This window comes from Amphiura filiformis, chromosome 11, assembly GCF_039555335.1.
Source record: "Amphiura filiformis chromosome 11, Afil_fr2py, whole genome shotgun sequence".
Classification (NCBI taxonomy): Eukaryota; Metazoa; Echinodermata; class Ophiuroidea; order Amphilepidida; family Amphiuridae; genus Amphiura; species Amphiura filiformis.
In genome coordinates this window covers 58,546,892-58,566,638 of record NC_092638.1, presented here as the reverse complement: position 1 = coordinate 58,566,638, position 19,747 = coordinate 58,546,892, and the positions used below count along the sequence as shown (strand labels likewise).

The window sequence follows — 19,747 nt, the reverse complement described above, 5'->3', positions numbered from 1 at the left end:
AATGGAATCGATGCATGCCAAAAAAAACTTGAGTAGATCCGTATAGTTAAATAGTTAGTACGGTACAAGGGGTATTAAATTATTATGTAAGCTTTCTTCGATCTACACCAATTAATTCACATACTTCACAAGTATTATTGCCTACCATGCATCCTGCCGCGTCGATTTTTCAATACATTGATGTTCTAGCCTTTGTGCGGGTGGGGAAAGCTGGAGGAATTCAGATATATGTAGGGGCCTATACTGATGAACATGAAGCTGAGCTTTTGAGCCTTTTATCCATTATAATCATGATTTAGGGTTCATTCGGTTGTTTAAGCCCGAGGGGCTGCTTGCGCCCTAGGGCATAAATTAGGGCTTCCGTTCATTCATTTATTTTCATGACTAAACGATTATAGTCATGAAAATATATATGAATGATCCCTGATCATACATATGTAACATTCTGCATGCTGTAATATTCCTCCACAACTATACCATAATTTTTGACTTAAAACTACATGTAGGTCTGTTCCTTACGTGAGAAAAACGCTTACTTGCTCAGTCCATGGTGATTGGATGCCAGCATAAACATAGCCTACATTGCTCGCAGACGTTGCATAAATAGCTCATGAGTATGCATGCGTATATATCTTATAAACATCTCAAAAAAGTAACTAACTCCCACCCCCCCTAAATAATGGCCATTTACACATTGGTAAAATGCGTTGGAACTGGAAGCAGAATTTTCTGCGCATTTTGACACCTCATTTGACACAATAGCCCAGAAAACAATAAAACGTCTCCGGTCAATTTATGTAGTGAGGTCCAGATTTGAAAGTTGCACTTACCTACGCCCCAGATATCATTACACAGATTTTCTTCCATTATGCTGAATACAAAATCAATACAATTATTTACTGCAACTTTCAAATCTTGGGTTACATTGATTTAAATGTACGCTGTGACATCAATATTTAGTCAATTTCTACAAATGAGGTGTCAAAATGTGCAGAAATAAATGCTGCTTTCAACACATTTTACAGATTTGTAATACAATCACCCATTTTGAATAATGGTCTTTATTTAATGGAGGATTAGAGATGTTTATCTGTTCTAGCAGGGCTTGCATTGTTTAGGACCGGAAAGCCGGGTGTAGATGTTGTTTATCCATCCCGCCCATATCCAACACTTCAATTCTGTGGTCCAAGCTGTGCGCCAAGCGTAGACGAGCGTACACACAAAAGAAATAAACAATCACGCTGTCGCTGATTGACGCACTTGACAACAAGCCGGTTGAACCATTGGTCGTCGGCGCCGTGCGTAGTAGGCGACCTTGTCACGTCTACGCGATCACAATTCACCAGCGCGTACCCGGACCACGGAAGTAATAAAAAATTAACTTTAGACGAGAACAACTGGTAACCAGCGGCACTGTGCAGTACCGGTCTGCTTTTCAATTGCATGGTGCACACATGCACAGGTTACATGTAATTTACGTGTAAAATGCCTATACGGTGATCCACCCAAAAAAAGAATCATCGTATAGATCCCTGTACTACTATACTATACTACGCAATAACATGAAACTATGTTGCAAGGACATACATGGTAATGCAGATGTTTTTAGGACTATGCTGGTATGGGAAACAGGACACCTCGCCCACACGGCATCTCGCCTACACGGCATCTCGCCTACGTGCCATCTCGCCCCCTATGCAAAGCAATGCATTGCAATGGCGGTTGTGGATGTATCATGACGATCGATGTGACCGGAAGGGTCGTGTATTCCTGTGTTGGTCAAGGAATGGTTCCAATGAATGCACGGGAGGATTCGTTCCAATGAATGCACGGGAATATTCGTTCCAATGAATGCACGGGAATATTGAACAAACAATAGGCCTACATGTATTTTTAAGTATTTTAATAAAATTATGTGTCACGCACTTTTTCAACATGCATTTTTTATAATATGATAACTTCGTGTTATTTAAAGTGTGTTATACGTGAATTTTATGAAGATAATTTTTTTATGAAGATAATTACAAAGAAAAATATGGCAGTCTTAATTTTCTTAATATTTTCCCAGATATCATTGATTGTTAAAACTTTCAGCCTGCTTTTAATAACTTGATAACGTGATAAAGTGTTTAAAATTAATTTGTGGCCATTTTCTCCTAGACACATTTTAACAAACCGCGCGAGCAGGACCTGTGCTGTGCGTTTCGCCCCTTTTTACACCGCGGGTATTTGCTGCCAACGATTGCTTGACAAGTCCCCTGCGTGCCTGCACGAATATACCGCCTGCATACCGACAGGGCGCCAGCCAACCCACGGAATGGCCCGGAAATGGAATATACTGTCACAGTGCCATTGATTTACCCATGTCGTACCCGGCGATTTAGCGGAAGTCTTTACTTGGAGGACGGGTAGTGTGCGCAACAAAAATTGCGGGCCGTGTTAAAACATGTTTTGTCCGGACCATGCACACGAAGACGAAGGAAAGCCATTGAATTATGATACAAAATCATAAGGGGATGAAAGTTGATTCCAAGTTTCCCATCATCCGCATCACCTTTTTACATTATAGGCCCCTATTAGCTTTTATTTTCACGAACAATAATTAATTTAATATGTCCGAAATTTAGGCCTTATAAATGTATTTTTATGTTAAAACCTTGTGTATTCTATTTTAACAGGTATGTTTTCATGAACAAAGAATTTATGGTATCAATTAAGCCCCTATTATTTGAAATGTGTTATTTTATTTTACAAATTACGTTTACTAACTTCATATTTGTTCATACCGTACTTTTTAGTGTTAAATTAATTATGACCAGTATGGCCTAATAATTTATATAATATGGCCAAAAAAAGCGCTTGCAAGTTTTGTGTATTTTTATTTAACCAAATCATTCATTTTACCGACTCAAACTCAGTTAAAATAAAGTTTGAGATGTTCAAAACTTTTAAAACTTGCAGTCCTGTAAAAGATATTAAATCAGACCTTCTTTGACATACCCTAATGAAACAATTAAGGGGGAAAATATTGGCAAATTTTTCAAAGACAAATGCGCACAACTAGCAAAACAAACGCCAGCAGCATGCAGCTTTGAGATATTTTGTCGGATGCTGTGACTGCCCCATTTTTGCACCGCGTGTTAGCGGCGGATATTAGCTACCACTTACACGAAAACGCCGGGTGTGATTATGTTCAATCAATGGTACCGTGATCCAAGCGCGCAAAAATGCCAGAATATACCGACATTCCTTCCTTCCGCATGCCTTACACAGCACACCGATGTACGATCGATTGCTTGACAAGTCCCGGGTCAAGTATGCTCTCAGTCTCAGTTTGATTAAGACCCCGAGAATTATACGGGCCATGTTTTGTGCTTGCGACGTAGGCCTATCGGATGCACGCGTCGAAGGAAAAGTTGCAAATGTTTGCAAAACTGGTTAATACTAAATACGATTTCGGTAAAATTTTAATTTGGGATTATTCTTTGTCAAATATTATTAGTAACGCGTTCCCTTATAGTCCTACACATCCAAAGACCCATCATTTTCTTCTTGTTTTCACGCAAAAGGCCAGCTCAGACCATTTTGTGGAAAAAGTCGAAGTTTTAGAATATGGCACAGAAAGAACTCTTTTTTTTTGGGGGGGGGTCTTCCTCGAAAGGCCTAATTTGTTAGCAACTGCCCCCGAAAGACCTCTCTTTTGGATCCTACTCCTATTTATCGCACAATTTTGCCCTACCTTATGACCCCAAATAATAATATTAAATATAGGCCTATTATACTAGCGGGGACCCGGGTCTCCTACTAGTTAATTAATTTAAGGGATCACACCACTAAATCAAGTTCCTATTCTTTTATGTGTTAAAAGGTACACAAGAAAACGTCATTTTCTCATGGTTATAACGTCGTCGTTCATTCAAAACACCATTTTTCTAAAAGTTAATGATATATTCTACCCTAGAACCAGCATTTTTTTGGTAGTTGAGCGGCTCGATTTTTCGCAGCGGTGCATTGAACATGATGTAAACCATACCAAAGCCTACATCTCAGCGCCTCTATGCTGTGACGTCATTTGGTGCATGGAACTAAAAAACCTTCCTAAAATGTCAGAATTGTAATATTTTTTTATTATTTTATGCTTGGATGATAAGAAAAACATCCACAGAGCACAACTATCACCAAAAATGGGCACATCAGCCTTCATTTCAAACTTTTTTTCCATTAAAATACACCTGGTGTGGTTAGCGAATAAAAACACTGGTTCTTTTTTCTTCAGTCAGATAGGGTTGCACCTTTAGTGGTGTGATCTCTTAAGACAAGAGGAAACTGAAGCTGAATTTCTGTTAGGCCTATTATAGAAGAACGGGGTTTCCGACATTTGTAGGCCTACTCTTGGAGTGCAGCACGGGTTGGAATGTATCACCATGCACGTACTGTATACTTTTAATGCAGGAATGGGATATTTCACGCTGTAGGCATAAACCTTTAACCATACACACCCCCACACACACCCCCACCCCTTCATATATTGAGCACACGTATAGTCCGTACTCGAAGACCGCGGAAATGGAAAATGTTACTTTTGCGCGGCAATTAAACTGAACTTGTGTTTTGTTTTCTTTCTCCTGCAATTCTCTAATCTTTCTCATTGAATTTGGTTTGTTTATTTGTTCTCTCTACGTGCATTCCCGCACACACACCCACCTCACACTATATGCACACCCCTTCATGAACACACCTGGAAGAATGAAGCGCGAAAATGGAAAATGTTACTTTTGCGCGCATAAAACTGAATCTGGAATCTGTGTTTTGTTTTCTTTCTCCTATAATTCTATCATATTTCTCATTGACTTTGGTTTGTTTATTTGTTCTCTCTACGTCCACTCCCGCACACACACCCCCACCCCACCTAACACTCCATGCACACCCCTTCACGAACACATCTAGAAGAATCAAGCGCGGAAATGGAAAATGTTACTTTTGCGCGCATAAATCCGAATTTGATTTTTTTCTAGGTGTTTGACGGTGGTATTTGTTGGAAATCAGTAAAGAAATATGATGTACATGTACAATATACAAGAAGGTATATAGGCCTACATGATAAATGAAAGAAAGATAATATAATAGGCCTAATAAGCTATAGGCCTAACAGAAACAAGGAAGGAATTATTTTAGACAAGTGTTAATTATGTGTATGGCCAGCCTGATCATGCAAACGACATCCGAGTAATTATAGCTTCCAAATCTGGGTGTGTGATAAGCCTAGATAGGGAAGACCTATTCGTAGACGGTGCGCACATGAACAGGCAAAATAATGATTTATATGAAGTTTAAAATGAAATCATTTATGGTATTTGATAGATCTAGAAGACGCGGTGCGCGTGTTAACAGGATCTAGGAAAAATAACGAGTTACCGGTATGTGAAGTTTAAAATGAATCATACCTGTATAAAGCCAAACAACCTACATCTTCCAAATCTGGGGAAACTAACGAGTTCAAATTAAATCACAGCCCGTATATCAATAAACACATTTATTACACAAAATGTTTCCATTTATTTGAATATTTTTCCCAGGGTAGCTCCGATGTCTTACAAACATAATGAATTTGATTCCAATGTATACTCAGTGGACATGTTTAAACATTACAATGCCAAAAAATCAGCATGATCAGGGTTGAAACGTATTATGTAAAACGATCGAAGGCCTACACTATTATGGCTTTATCTCTTGGCCCCGGCTCTTGACAGCTCAGTTTCGGCACACTTGTCACCAAGAAATTTAAGAAAGAAGGACTCAGTCCCGGGGAAGGCCCGAATAGACTTGAGCATTGGTCATCAAAAGACCCTTCCATCACCATATACATGTTGCGTAGAGAAATGTAACACTTGTAGCTGTAAATGCGTAAGTCTTTTAGTTTTAGCTTAGTCTTTCACATGTCTTTTCAGTACACCCATTATAATATTTTTTGCTCTTTCCCGTCCAATGTTTGTTTTGTACTCCATCGGTAATCACATGGATCAAACTATATACGAATACCGTATTAGATTGTTAAACCCGGCTTCTTCCTTCAGGCATAAGGTCAAAGTCTTTCTTTCCTACGGTCCTCAATAATGTTTTTCTTTATTCAATCCTGTTCTTTCTTTCTTGAGGCCTATGCCTAATTCTTTTTTCCCCTTTGAAACGTTATTGTATTGTCAATGGTGATGTCATATACATAAATAATTCAAACCTGACTTAGGTTTGAGCTGAGACTAAAATAATTACAAATTACCCAATTTTTGAAAACATGCAAAACTGAGTCCCAAAGACTAAAAACGGTACCGTAGGAAACGTAGGCCTATTAAATTTTGATGCACTATATTGCAATTCAACTATGATTCTCAACTTCAAAATCACCACAGCACGATCATTAAAAACAATCATCACCCATGAGCTATTCTCAAGACTACACAAGGACTAGGCCTATTCTCGTACGTCCATTCAATGGGGGCGATCATTTAATGAATACATCATTGATAGTACGGTCTGAATACACACACATCCTGTGCGCATCGATTGTGTACATCCATGCCGCTATAGCTAATTAGGGGGCGAGATGGCACGTAGGCGAAATGGCGTGTAGGCGAAATTGCGTGTGGGCGAAGTGTCCTGTATTCGCTGGTATGAACATATGATATGATGAACGTATTTTTTGGTGATTATGATTTAACATGTTTATAATTACATTTTTGCAACTTTCTCATTTTTTTGCAATCTTAAACCCATTTTCTGCTTATATTTATGGGTCAAAATGTTATACTGTAGCGTTTTGTGGGACAAAATTCCGAAACATAACGATGAAAATGGTTCCGAATTTTGACCCACGTACGTACTACTAGTACTACTACCTGCACTGACTGGCATGATGACCACGAATAACGATCGACGAAACATTCTGTTTCCATACAATTATAGCGTATTATATGGAGTACGCCAAAAGAAAAAAAACCGACACATCTTGGCCGGGGTTTACATTGACTCTTACCTTTTCATAAAATCATGAAATGTCATGACTAAATCATGAAATTATAGCTCCTATCATCGCATCATACTATACAGCACCAGCAGTGCAGTCACATGATGTTTTGATTTTCGGTGGCTCCCAATATTCATCGAAAACGCTCCCTAACGTGTGTGGAACCGCTACAAACATGGTACAGTGTAAATGTACGCTAGTATTCCTTGTTCATCAATTACTAGAATATCATGTGAGACGACAATATATTTTAGCCCAATGGGCAATGCATACTATCTTTTTCTCGTATCCATTGGTTAACATGTACTAATATGAGAATAGGCTGTTTTTGCCAATATTTTGCTAAAAATCCATGCATAAATGTTCAGGGTATTTTTATTTTGCATACTTTTGCCTTGAAACTTGGTCAAAGTGTTTCTAATATGTTCTAATGTATTATATAGTGAAGCCGCCCTAATTTGCATATTTGCATAATTAATTAGCATTTATGCAAATTAGCTCATTAATTATGCAAATATGCAAATTAGAGGGTGGCTTCACTATATAATACATTAGGACATATTAGAAACACTTTGGCCAAGTTTCAAGGCAAAAGTATACAAAATAAAAGTTCCCTGAACATTTATGCATTGATTTTAGCAAAATATTAACAAAATTACATATTAATGAGCCTTTACAGCCATTTTAGCTCATTAACTACATTGATTATTGATAAAAACAATAAGATACAAAGAACATATCAATTGAAATATTATGAAACCGTATGTCCGATTTGCTTCAAACAAAAGGCATATTGGTCAGTGTACTTTGCCCTACTCTATTAACCTGTTCAAAACATGCTCAAAGCATTTCCTAATTTATAGAAAATGCATCCAATACCACCTTAAGTACTTTTGATCCCATCAATATCTTGTGTGGTCACTGTTATTGTCCATAATGCCTGTACATTGTGAGCAGTTTGTCACTATTAAAACTGGATCTTCGTCTAATCTAATGCTTGTCACTTCTGGAGGTCACATTGGATTCAATTGCGTGTCATAATGTGCAGATTTAGATTGTGCATCTATTAAAAAAATATTTACCCAAACTATGGTTTAGTTTTAAAATTAAGAATTTCTTTCCAAGTGTAAGGAAACTTTCTGGGCGCAGTATATATTGAAAGTGTGATAACTGTGTATGAATCATGCAATGCAATATTGCGTTCTTTCTGAAATGTAACATTTTATTTGATTTAATCCAGAAGAATATACTTACATCTTTAACGTTTTCTTCGACTTGATCAATCCATTTCCCCACAAGTCGGTGGCACAAACCATATCCCGATGAGGAAATTTTCTTGTTAGCGGATATAAACTGTTCTTGGATGATATTGTTGATTTCTCCTAACGCAAATTCTGCTAACACGTTAACTCTAGTACCATTCAATGTCTTCTGATTTGGCGGGCCTTCTTCACAAATACATTTGTGCGATTCTAATTGTATTCCAAGTGCATTGCAGGTTCTGTTTGGGCTAATTGGATGGAATAAACCATTGGGGTGCGTGTCGTATTTGCTCTCAACATTGAAAGAATCTTCGTTTTCGACAGGCAACAACGTATACAGAGTCTGTCGTATATCTATAATATCAATCAATCGATCAGTGTTCGCCCTCAGAGTACTCATCTTATCGTCTCCAAGTTTTGCATCTAAATCCTTTGACGCCATTAAGAAAAACACCGGGTGTGCGGCCTCAACGTACCCTTCTCTGGACTTCCTTAAACTCTTACCGTATTTCAGGCCGTGATCACCAAACATGAAGGTGAGAGTATTTTTCTGTCTGCCTGTATGTGTGATTAACTTTGCCAAACTGCCATCTAAAGTCTGACATCGTCGACCACTAGGCTCATGACACGTGTTAAGATCTACATAATTGAAATACGGTCTTTTAGCTTCATGAAGTTGTGTTTGTAATAATTCCAAGTAGGCAAGTATGTAGTCTGTGTAATACACTCCATTGTAACATTTTGGATCTTTTGTGCGTTCCAGGAAAATATTCTTCTCACCTGGCATTGTTTCACAGTTTGCTAATGCAATACCAATCTGATCGACACCTTTCACGTCCATCATTTTGTGCATTTCTTGCCAGGATTTAGTGACATTACTGACGCTCTTCATTCCAAATAACTTGGGTATGCCCATAATCCGATTTGTTAGCATAGCCAACCAACACAAATCATCCATGTAAGTCACGTGATACCCGCCATTTTGAAATAGTTTCAAAAGATTGCCAATTCCGTTACTGGCCTTGCCTTTTGTAAATGCAACTGCATTGACGTATGTACCACCAATCATCGATTGCATTAAGTTATAGTTGAATACGTGAGCGTGCTTGTTTTTCGTAGCTTCTCTTAAAGCACTGACGGACTGCGGTAAGGATCTATAAAAGTGGCTATGCGATACAGAATCCAACCAGATCACATTGATGTTTATCGCATCTTGACAAATCTTATCATTACAAGTGTGTTTGGTGAAATACTGAGGCAATAAAAGCAGCTGACTTGCAGGTTTATCCTCCTTCTTTGCATTAGCAAGTGTGCACCTTAGAAAACAGAATCCGTAGTTACCACCACTGGAATTTGTTTTTAGAAGATCAAGAATGGTGGCTTCCACAGTGGCAGCGCTTGATACCGTCTTCCATGTTAGCATGCCGCTGACTGGACCGATTAACCCGAAATCTATGTCATGTTTGCAGATATCCTTGGCGCATTTTACCTGCATGGCATTGGCTTTCCGCTGTAATGATTGTTAATAGTAATAAAAAGAAACATACAATAGCGTATATTATTTGAAGAGCCAATATGCTGCTCATTTGAAGTGTATGACTTAAAGAAATTTGTGATTTGCATAAAGAATAGATTATTATTTGATCACATTGCTCCCTTTTAATTTCGAGCCAAACAAATGAGCGCCTATATGCCTAATATGTGTATTAGCTCGCCGATATATTATTGAGCAGAGCTTCACGCAGATGGGACGTATAAATAAGACGTAAGACGAATAGCGATATACACACAGTTTATACGTCACTGATTCAATGATATACATGCACGAGACGTGTTAGCCATCACTCCATCACTCGATTGGTGAACTATGAATAATAATAAAAAACCGGAGATCTCCGGTTTTGTTACAAAAACTTATATACTAATTAAGGTACTTCAGACTTAATCTTTTACATGCCATTTTAGTACAGCATTGGACAATAAATGGTACATCCCCACCCCTACGCACACCCCATTACACCCAACCCCTACACACCCACCTACCCATATGCACATCCCCACACATCCTACTTGTAAAGCCCAACAAACCCTTTTCCATGTAATCGAGGACCTTGCATACTCAAAGATTGATTCCAAACCGTCGATCCATCGGAATCCATCTGAGATATAACACTACACCAGCAAACAAGACATGGTCTTATATGTGCATTCGTACGTTTGTGCAACACACAGGAATATTAGGTAGACTGAGGTTACCGTGGACGTCCTCAGTTGGTGGGTGTCCTTGGTTACTATGCTTTTCCAGGTGTGTGTCTTCGTTTGCAGGTGTTTAAAAACGCCTACCAACACGCGAGCGCACACCACTACACCAATGCACACCTCTAAACATCCGAAACCCACCAACCCTACACACCCTCAGATGCGAACACACCCATCATCTCACACAGCCCATAGTGACCCACACACTCTAAACACATCAATAGCTGCAGCACAGCAACCTACCTCAAGTTGACAGATCTTAACTGATCGTTCATCTTCACATTTCGGTTTGGGTTCAGACAAGTAGAGTTTTTTCGCCAATTCACAAGATCCTTCTAGGGGTTTTCTTCTTTTACAAGTGACGTCATCTGGGTGCTTTGATTTCGGGTCAAATCGAGGCACTTCGCAAGTATCTGGAACGCCTTTGACTTTCGAGGAAACCTGAATAGACCACCAAAGCGAAAAAGATATTGGTTGGCAGGAAATGATTATTCCTATTTCAATCCTGGAAAATTGTGTGCACGCTGTGATCTGCACTTTGTCTTTGGTAAATCTCCCTAATTTAATGTACTTGGAAAAAAATATAATTATTGAAAATATGCGAATGGGAAGAAAATTATGAGATCGTACATAGCAGAGACTGTTTTTAGACTATCTGCCCAATTCAAGGGATTAGTCATCAAGGCCTTATCTCCCATAGCTGCCCTAAGACATTTGACAATTTTTTGTATTCCATATTCAGTATATAATGAATATATGACACATGGCAGCAATTGCACACAGCTTTCTTGCGTAATTGTAAGGTCTTCATTCTTGAAACATATTTGACAAAGGGGTATTGATTGTTTTAAGCAAGTGTGCCAACGATACTTTCCAGGATAGTTCCCATCATAATAATAATATGTCAATATTATAATTTGCTTCATCCTTCAGGAAGGCCTGTATCATTTTGACAATTAATATGGGCAAAAACGACGTCGCTTTTGCAAGTTGAAGAAATCTCAACTTCCCAGCGATATCGCTTGACACGTGAATGCGTCAACCAATCATATACAACCAACTGGATCTATTATTTTGCTAATTAATTTACCTTTCTCGATTATTAACTTTTGGTGATGAATTAATTCAAAGTCATAATTAATATATAATTAATACTTTAATTGTCGTCTGCAATCGCTATCGCCGTGATAAGTATAAAATGTAAAGTATAAATAAGTAAATGCAAAAGTGATGGGCGATGCATCGCAAAATTCGACGATTGCCCATCGCTTTCCAAAAGCGTTTCATCGTAATCGCTCGGCGATCGAGTATAAATTCAGCTTTATAGTTATACAGCATCAAAATGCAACGAAACCATCTGGTTGTAAATAGGAATATTTTCGAATAATAGTGTACACAAGTGATGTCCGTGTTCTTCATTTATGAATCAGTAACAAGAAGGGGAGGAACACAAACAATATGGATAGAAGAGGTGGGGAACAAATCTGCATATTCATATTCATATTCATACAAATAATATATATATACTATTACCATACCAAGTTTGAAATTGATCGATTATTGCGTTTAAGCTGCAGACTGGATAAATGAAAATGTAGGCAAAATATGCAAATAAGCTCATTAATATTCATAAATATGCAAGTAGAATGACACAAATCAATAACAAGAAGGAGAGGAACACAAAGAAGGCGATGGATAGATGAGGTGGAGAACAAAGCTGCAAAAAGTAAGACCACGCTTGCTGAATGCTGAAACCACACACAGGTAAACATAAGTAACCCCCTGAGCACTACCTGCCGATCTAACATTGCCTCTGATTGGTCAATTACATGATATGTTCACTTATAATCATCAATCAGAATGGAGCTTTGCAAATAATTCACCCCAATTTCTAACAATGTTGCTGATTGGGCCAATTGATAATGAAAACTTCTTTTTGGCCAATCGGCAGGTAGTTCTCATGGGGTTAAAAAATGTCAGCAACTCACCGTTGGTTTGGTATTTTTGCTCTGTTTATTCCCAGCTGCATAAAATATCAGATGAGACCAAGATGAAGCCTGAAATATTAAAGGTGATTATGATGAGATATATATTGAAAGGTTAGGATTGGAATATGCCATAATTTCATTCATTTGCGCGGTTAACCCATCTTAATATATCTTACTTTATTTAGTGATCTTATAGCTTTGTAAAGGACATGTTTAATTCTTTGTAAATAAATAAAAATAAATGTAGACATTTATATAGCGCTTTATGCCGTAAACAGCCTCAAAGCGCTATACATTTATTCCGCCGTTATTAGAATATGTCGGAACCACGTTTGCTGCCTACAAATGGCGCAGGGTTCATCAGTACAACGACTGTGACTACCCCTAACAGCTTCCCATTGCACCTGGGTGGGGTGAGGCAAGCGTGACAAAGCGCCTTGCCCAAGGGTGCAACACGGTGGCGGGACGGTGACTCGAACCCACGCACGTCAAGCAAGCTCTCAGATTATGAGTCCAAGGCCGTAACCTCTGTAGCTAGTACGTTCTTCCTAATTTTACATAGGCATATATTATATTCGATACAGTGGCAGCACGAGCCAAAAGGGGATCGTGGGGCACAACCCTGAAATTATGCCTACCATTTTTGGCCTAAGAAGTGATTATATTTACGATTTATTATTTCGACTGAGTTAAGTGGGGCAATGCCCAAGATTGGGGTGGAGAAACGTAATTAGGCCCCACTGGCGCCCCCCCATTCAGTGTTACATAATACCCTAGATAGGAGGCGATATGCTAGTAGATATGCTAAACTATTTATTTCAATATCTACACATTCCATTGCTATACGCATACAAATGTTATCAAGTGATACATAGTTAAAAATTCATTTCATGTGCGTACTTTGTCAGGGTTTTCATCTGTCGCCTGAGGTCCGGTAATGTGAACGAGCCAGAAGTTTAGCGCCACCAATATGACACACATCCAGATTAGAAGGCCGACCAGGGAAAATAATCGCCAAGTTCGTCTACCAGTGCGTTTGCTCTTTTTGGGACCAACGGTAGTGTCAGCTGCTGTCCTAAAAACGTATCTACAATATATAAAGATATCACATTGTTATACTCTTGCTGCACTGATGTTCTCAATATATTATCACTATAAGACTCTTGTACAGTGCTTAATATTAGCACTTTTAGAGAGACTGGATTGAATGTGACACATATCCACAGCGCCACTTAGAAAACATAATAATGCGCCGTGGTCGTCTACCAGTGCATTTGTTCTTTTTGGGACCACTAGAAGTGATAACGCTGTCCTAAAAAGATATCTATGATAATAAAAATTCAAATCCCCTTTTGGGATTGAGCACTTTATTCAAAAGATAGTCTAACTATGAGTAAAATGTTGTTATGATAATTATAAAGATACTATTGTTATAATTCTGAACATTATGCGATCATAAACAAAACTAAAACCAAATACATCATACACAAAACACAAATGATAAAATTAATTTTAATAATAATAATTTTTATAATAATAACAATAATATTAATAACAACAATAACAACAACAACAACAACAAAAACAATAACAATAATAACAACAACAATAACAACAACAATAATAACAATAACAATAATAATCAGGTTTTTTGAGCGCTATATTCCTACCTCTTATCCATGGTGCTATAGTATGCAAGTATTCTGGTCTGGTAATATGCGGTGGTTGTAATTAACTCGACTCAATAGTGGTTTAAAACTGTACTTATAAATAACAATTTGACAAATAACATGAGAAATTGTTGGTCTTCATGTATGACAATAACTTTACGTTACGAATAAGTTATCACATTTAAAAGCAAATAACATATCGGAAGCTGACTGCAAACGAATCTCCAAAAGTTGTACATTTATCTACAGATTTAAATAGAAAATAGTATACCTTTAACAATCCAGTGTGTTTTGTCATAATTTTCTTTTCCATTTTCTCTATGTATTTTTCCTTGTTGCTTTTGATGTAATGTGCATTGATATGACATATGTCTTAAAAAATGATGTTTTTTATTGTATTGCTCTTAATTAGTAGAAGACCAGCCTGTAGAGTTCGTGACTGACTCATAGAACAAAGATATTAATGTTATTTTGGTATCTTTGATTGATTCTGAATCAATTTAGCTTGGGCTCACCTCCTGAAACTTCCGGGCATTCCGGGAGGGGTCAAAAAAAAAAGTAGTAAGTAATTTTTTCATGTTACGCCAATCAAACAATTTTTTAGGCCTTAGGCATATATTTCATTATCCACACATATCCACAGAAATAAATAATTGGTTGTTGGTTGTTGTAGGCTTTATACCAAGTACCATATCAGCTTTTACTGGCAACTCATGCACTTGCACTTAAATTAAACAGGTTAAAAATAACTTAAAACCTTAAGGTCCGTATGCACAAAATATCTAACTTTTGGCCTAATTATGGAGGTTAGTCTTGCGGAGAAGGAACTGTTTGGTACTTATACATACCTTATACCATATTATTGTATACCCTGTTAAATGTATAGGCCTACACACAGCTTATATTAAATGTCTACAGTTTAATTTTTGGACTTCGTTAGAAGTTAAGGAGGAAAAAAATAAAGGGATCCCTCCATAACTGTCACCTCCATAGTTAGTCCAGGTTTACAATTAGACCTGGTCTAACGTGTTTTAGTGGATAAGCATTAACTAGTATAGTCTTAAAGTTAGCTAGTTAATTAGCTTTTTTGTCATCCGATGAACCTCTTCAATCACTTTAAAGTTAGCTGATCAGAAACCAGACTTGTTAGGGAAGTATTTAGTACTTACATGTTCCTATAGTATGCGTGTATTACCCATAAACATGTCGTGCCTTTCTATAGTTGATATGTCAGCATATAAATGCAAATCTATCAAGTCCATTGCGCTTTTTAATATAAAGACAGATCCCACGTCAGAGTAACCAAGCTTTGCCTTACACTTTAGACACCGTCGCCATTGATATTTCTAAGTAAATCTAATGATAGGACATGTCACTATATTAACGTGATCTTTATTGCTGTGTATTATTTTGTGGCGATGACAATGCCAAAGGCTATGAACTTGCCAAGGTAAACTGCAATTATGTGTCCATTGGAGCAGAACGTGTGTAGGTAAGCCTATTCATGCTAAGTCATGCAGCATTTGTTATTGATAGGATCTACATGTACTTACGCGCTCTTAAGTTCACACCACACACACCTAGGGCCTACCCACACCCCCACATACCCCCTAATACTTGTAAACGCTGGCAAACGTTTACAATCTTTTGGAAATAAGGGCCAAAATTTGTTTTCGGGTGTTTTTTATATTTTTTTGTATTATGTTACAATCAAACCTAAAAACGTGTACCAAGTCAGTATCAGTATGTGCACCCTAATATTAATCAAACATACATTATTTTCTATTCTATTTTATGAGTGATTTATGACCAATTATTGATAATGAAAATAAATTAGTAAAAATAAGAGTATATGCCCTAATAGCCTATTACTCAAGCTTCTGAACGCGGAGACTTGTTTCATGTCTTTGAATTTTGTGACTGCAATAGTAAGAAAACATGCAAAATTACACGTTTATTCCCTTTATTTTCAAAAATTGTATTATATTAAAATTTGAATTTTTTGCCTGTTAGTTCCAACTGAAGGACTAGAATTGTGCTTTATTTTATTTGCAAAACAGGATAATATTTTTTAATCAAAAAAAAAAATAAAATAAAGATATTGCTATATTTTTTCGGAATCGGGGAGTAAATTGATTGCTACTACTTACCCGACACTCTACAATATAATATTAATACAGAAGTATAGCATTTGGGCTGACCTGGGCTGACTTGATATATTAATCTCAGACACACAAACATATACCCCCCTACACGCACCTTACGCACTCATTCGTGATCATAAACCAATAGTTATTAGTTTTTCTACTAATACAGTACCTTTATAAGTACATTTTCAGTGTTACTGCGATTTAAATTTAAAACAAGTTGACACAATAAAATTAAACCTTCGGTAGTATTATTGATATGTGGAACTCTTAGGAAATCCACTTCCCTTAAGGGTATACGAGGTATTGTTGGTCGAAGCAGCCAGAAAAGTCGATTTTCATTATCTGATATATTATTGAAAAATAACACCTTGGTGTTTTGCAAAAGTTCATTCTACAAATCATATACTTTGAAAACTTGCTTAATTTATTGTTGTTAATGAGTTATGTACGTTTTACAAAAGTGTCGTTGTTTCAGCCCTCTTTACAACATAACTCAAGAACCACTGGACCTACAAAAGTATATCTGTGATATTTGAATTCTTCTACACGCTCGCTATGAATTGAGCAATGCAATTTTGACTAAAGCTCACTACCATTCGCAAGACGCTGTGAACTACTTTTTTTCTGCTGCTTCGACCAACAATACATCGTATAACTTTAAGGTGAAATATTATTTGTCTTTCCATTGAATAAGTTCTTTGATCCGAGATGTGCCGTCTACCATAACAATAACAAGCAAGGTTTATGAAGTTCATGGACAACACACAGCTACATATTAACATGCACTTATGGGGTATGTAAGCCGGTGTGTAAAGTATAGAACCTCATAATAATTAAGTAAAACCTAACTATGTAATATTTACCAAATGATGTACAATTTTAATTAATTTGATTAAAATTTTACACAATTTAGTAAATTATTAGTACATCACATAGTTCTGTGGCAAATTTTACATTAATTCTCTGTGTACATAAACTACCATTGGGAATGATTAAATAAGATTTTACCATCTTCACAGAACACGTATTGATATAGTTTACCGAAATTTTCACAGCAGGAATAGTAATCGAATCTGGTAGACGCCAATCTTTCAAGTTACTTGTTCAAGTTGGACAACAATGCTGACACTTCAGACACTATGACTACCAAACTTAGTCTACGACAATTCGGTATACGGCCACGGTCTGCGAAGTTTAAAACAATTTTGCTTATATTCATTGTGTGTGCCATCGGATTATTTGTTGAATTTGTTATTATTGGAAATTCACCAACAAGTGCAAAGAAGGTACGTATATTATACAATTATTATAAAATGGCGGAATGTGTGCATGCTAGTATGTACACACATAAAAAAATGCTGTTTTTTGGTAAATTGTACATGCATCGAAATGACAATAATGCATGTCTTCGATAAAGCTACTCGTATAAATAACGTGTGAAAAAATGAGGTTGTTGTCAGAAAATAAAAATTGCGACTGCTTTCTTTCAGACAGTGACAACAAAGGACGACTGGTCACACTTAAACTTGAATGCAATTGGAGATTACGTGATAAACCGGACATTAACGGTAAGAAGATAAAACACAAGTTAGATGAATAAAGCAAACCCAGCAAACACAAAACGTTTTCGACATCATTCACAAAAGGTTTGCCAGAAATCGTTTCAATGTCGGGTTATATAAGGACATATAAAGGGTATAAAACGTTTTCATAACATTCAAAAACATTTGTTAATAACCTACTGCAAATATTCTAACATAATGTTACTTAAGTGTTAACAAAATATTTGGCAAAAACAGTTTGTAAATTATATTTTACAATAACATTTTGAAAACATTTATAAAATGTAGTGTAGTGTGTTTTCATACAAAACGTTTTAAAACATTCCCATGACCTTTATATAACCCGACATTTAATGTATTAAAACGTTTTTATCTAAACAATTGCTTTTTTTTTATCATTGTTATCGTCTGTCATCAAACATGTTGCCATTGTTGTTAGTTTCATTGTTTGTTTTTTGACCAACAATTATATAAATAACATTCAGTGACATTTAATGACGATATATTCTTGTCTACTCGTAATTTTAAATAATAATAATAATTAAAAAATACTACTACTACTATACTACTACTACTACTATCAGTGGCGGATTTAGAGGGGGGCGCACGCGGCGCGCGCCCCCTCTATTTTGTGCAGATCGGCGCCTGACTCTGTGTATTTTTGCAGAGTGGCGCCTGACTTTGTGTGGGCGCCGAGCCGCGGTGGCGGTGGCGGTGGCGGTGGCTCGGCGCCCCCTCTATTGAAAATTCCTGGATCCGCCCCTGACTATACTACTACTACTACTACTACTACTACTACTACTACTACTACTACTACTACTACTACTACTACTAATAATAATAACACTACTACTACTACTACTACTACTACTACTACTACTACTACTACTACTACTCATAATAATAATAATACTAATAACACTAATAATCATAATAATAATAATAATAATAATAATAATAATAATAATAATAATAATAATAATAATAATAATAATAATAATAATAATAATAACAATAATAATAATAATAATAATAATAATATCAAAAATACTATCACTTCTAATAATAATAAAAGCATAATTAGGCCTATACATTTACCAGATAAATCAAAGCTCTATCATAATTCATTATTTAGAACTGACCTCCTTCAGCCTATAAAGAAACTGATTGCAGAAACGATCTCTACTTGGCATACTAGAAATGCACGTTCTTCGGGTAGAAGACCTCAAGTTTGAGTATCCTGACTTTTGGAAAAAGTCTTTAAAGTTGGTTCTTCGTAAAATATATGCATGGATTGAAAAATAAACGAATGCTCGTTTTCGATAGTATGTACAAAGATCGTAAAAATGAAGTTGTTATAAGAACATGAATATTGTAACAGCTTTCTTCTTGTTCTTTCAGGCAGCGATAACAAAGTATGAATGGTCTCACTTAAAATTTAATGCATCTGGAGATAAAGTATTCAACCGGACATTAACGGTAAGAATTTATTTATACAAATATTGAATGTGTATTCGTTCAATGGAAAGAAGATTTTCATTGGATGAAATATGAACTGTTCCATTCAACTCGGCTTTCTAATAGCAATTGACCAATCAAATGATAAGAATTTTTGTATGAGTTACTCGTATATTACAAAAACTAATGTAACGACACGATAAACAGGTCTTTCCCAAAGCCTTTGCAATAGACAACGAGACTATGTCATCTTGTACATAAAATGTCCACTGGTTTTGAGATGATCCGATACTAGGCTTGTTTGTACTCGTTTAATGACTTTTTAAAGAAAATTGGGAACTTAGTTTGTTGTCTACAGTCGACACCCGAGTCCATGGAGA

General features: G+C 36.6%; 1 protein-coding gene across 2 annotated transcripts in view; it reads right to left on the bottom strand.

The window, feature by feature from the left end:
- LOC140165076 (uncharacterized) overlaps positions 1–15,629 on the bottom strand; it is a 92,507-nt gene extending 76,878 nt beyond the window's left edge. The window contains exons 1-6 of one of the 2 annotated variants that reach the window (XM_072188500.1): positions 15,367–15,629; positions 14,198–14,290; positions 13,428–13,614; positions 12,528–12,596; positions 10,783–10,980; positions 8,273–9,790 (exon numbers count right to left, since the gene is read on the bottom strand). In XM_072188500.1, coding sequence (XP_072044601.1) covers positions 8,273–9,790; positions 10,783–10,980; positions 12,528–12,596; positions 13,428–13,614; positions 14,198–14,208 — 1,983 coding nt within the window. In that variant the 5' untranslated portion in view covers positions 14,209–14,290; positions 15,367–15,629. The remainder of the gene's footprint in view (positions 1–8,272; positions 9,791–10,782; positions 10,981–12,527; positions 12,597–13,427; positions 13,615–14,197; positions 14,291–15,366) is intronic. The other variant, XM_072188499.1, reaches the window with a different exon arrangement.
- Positions 15,630–19,747: the final 4,118 nt, after the last annotated feature.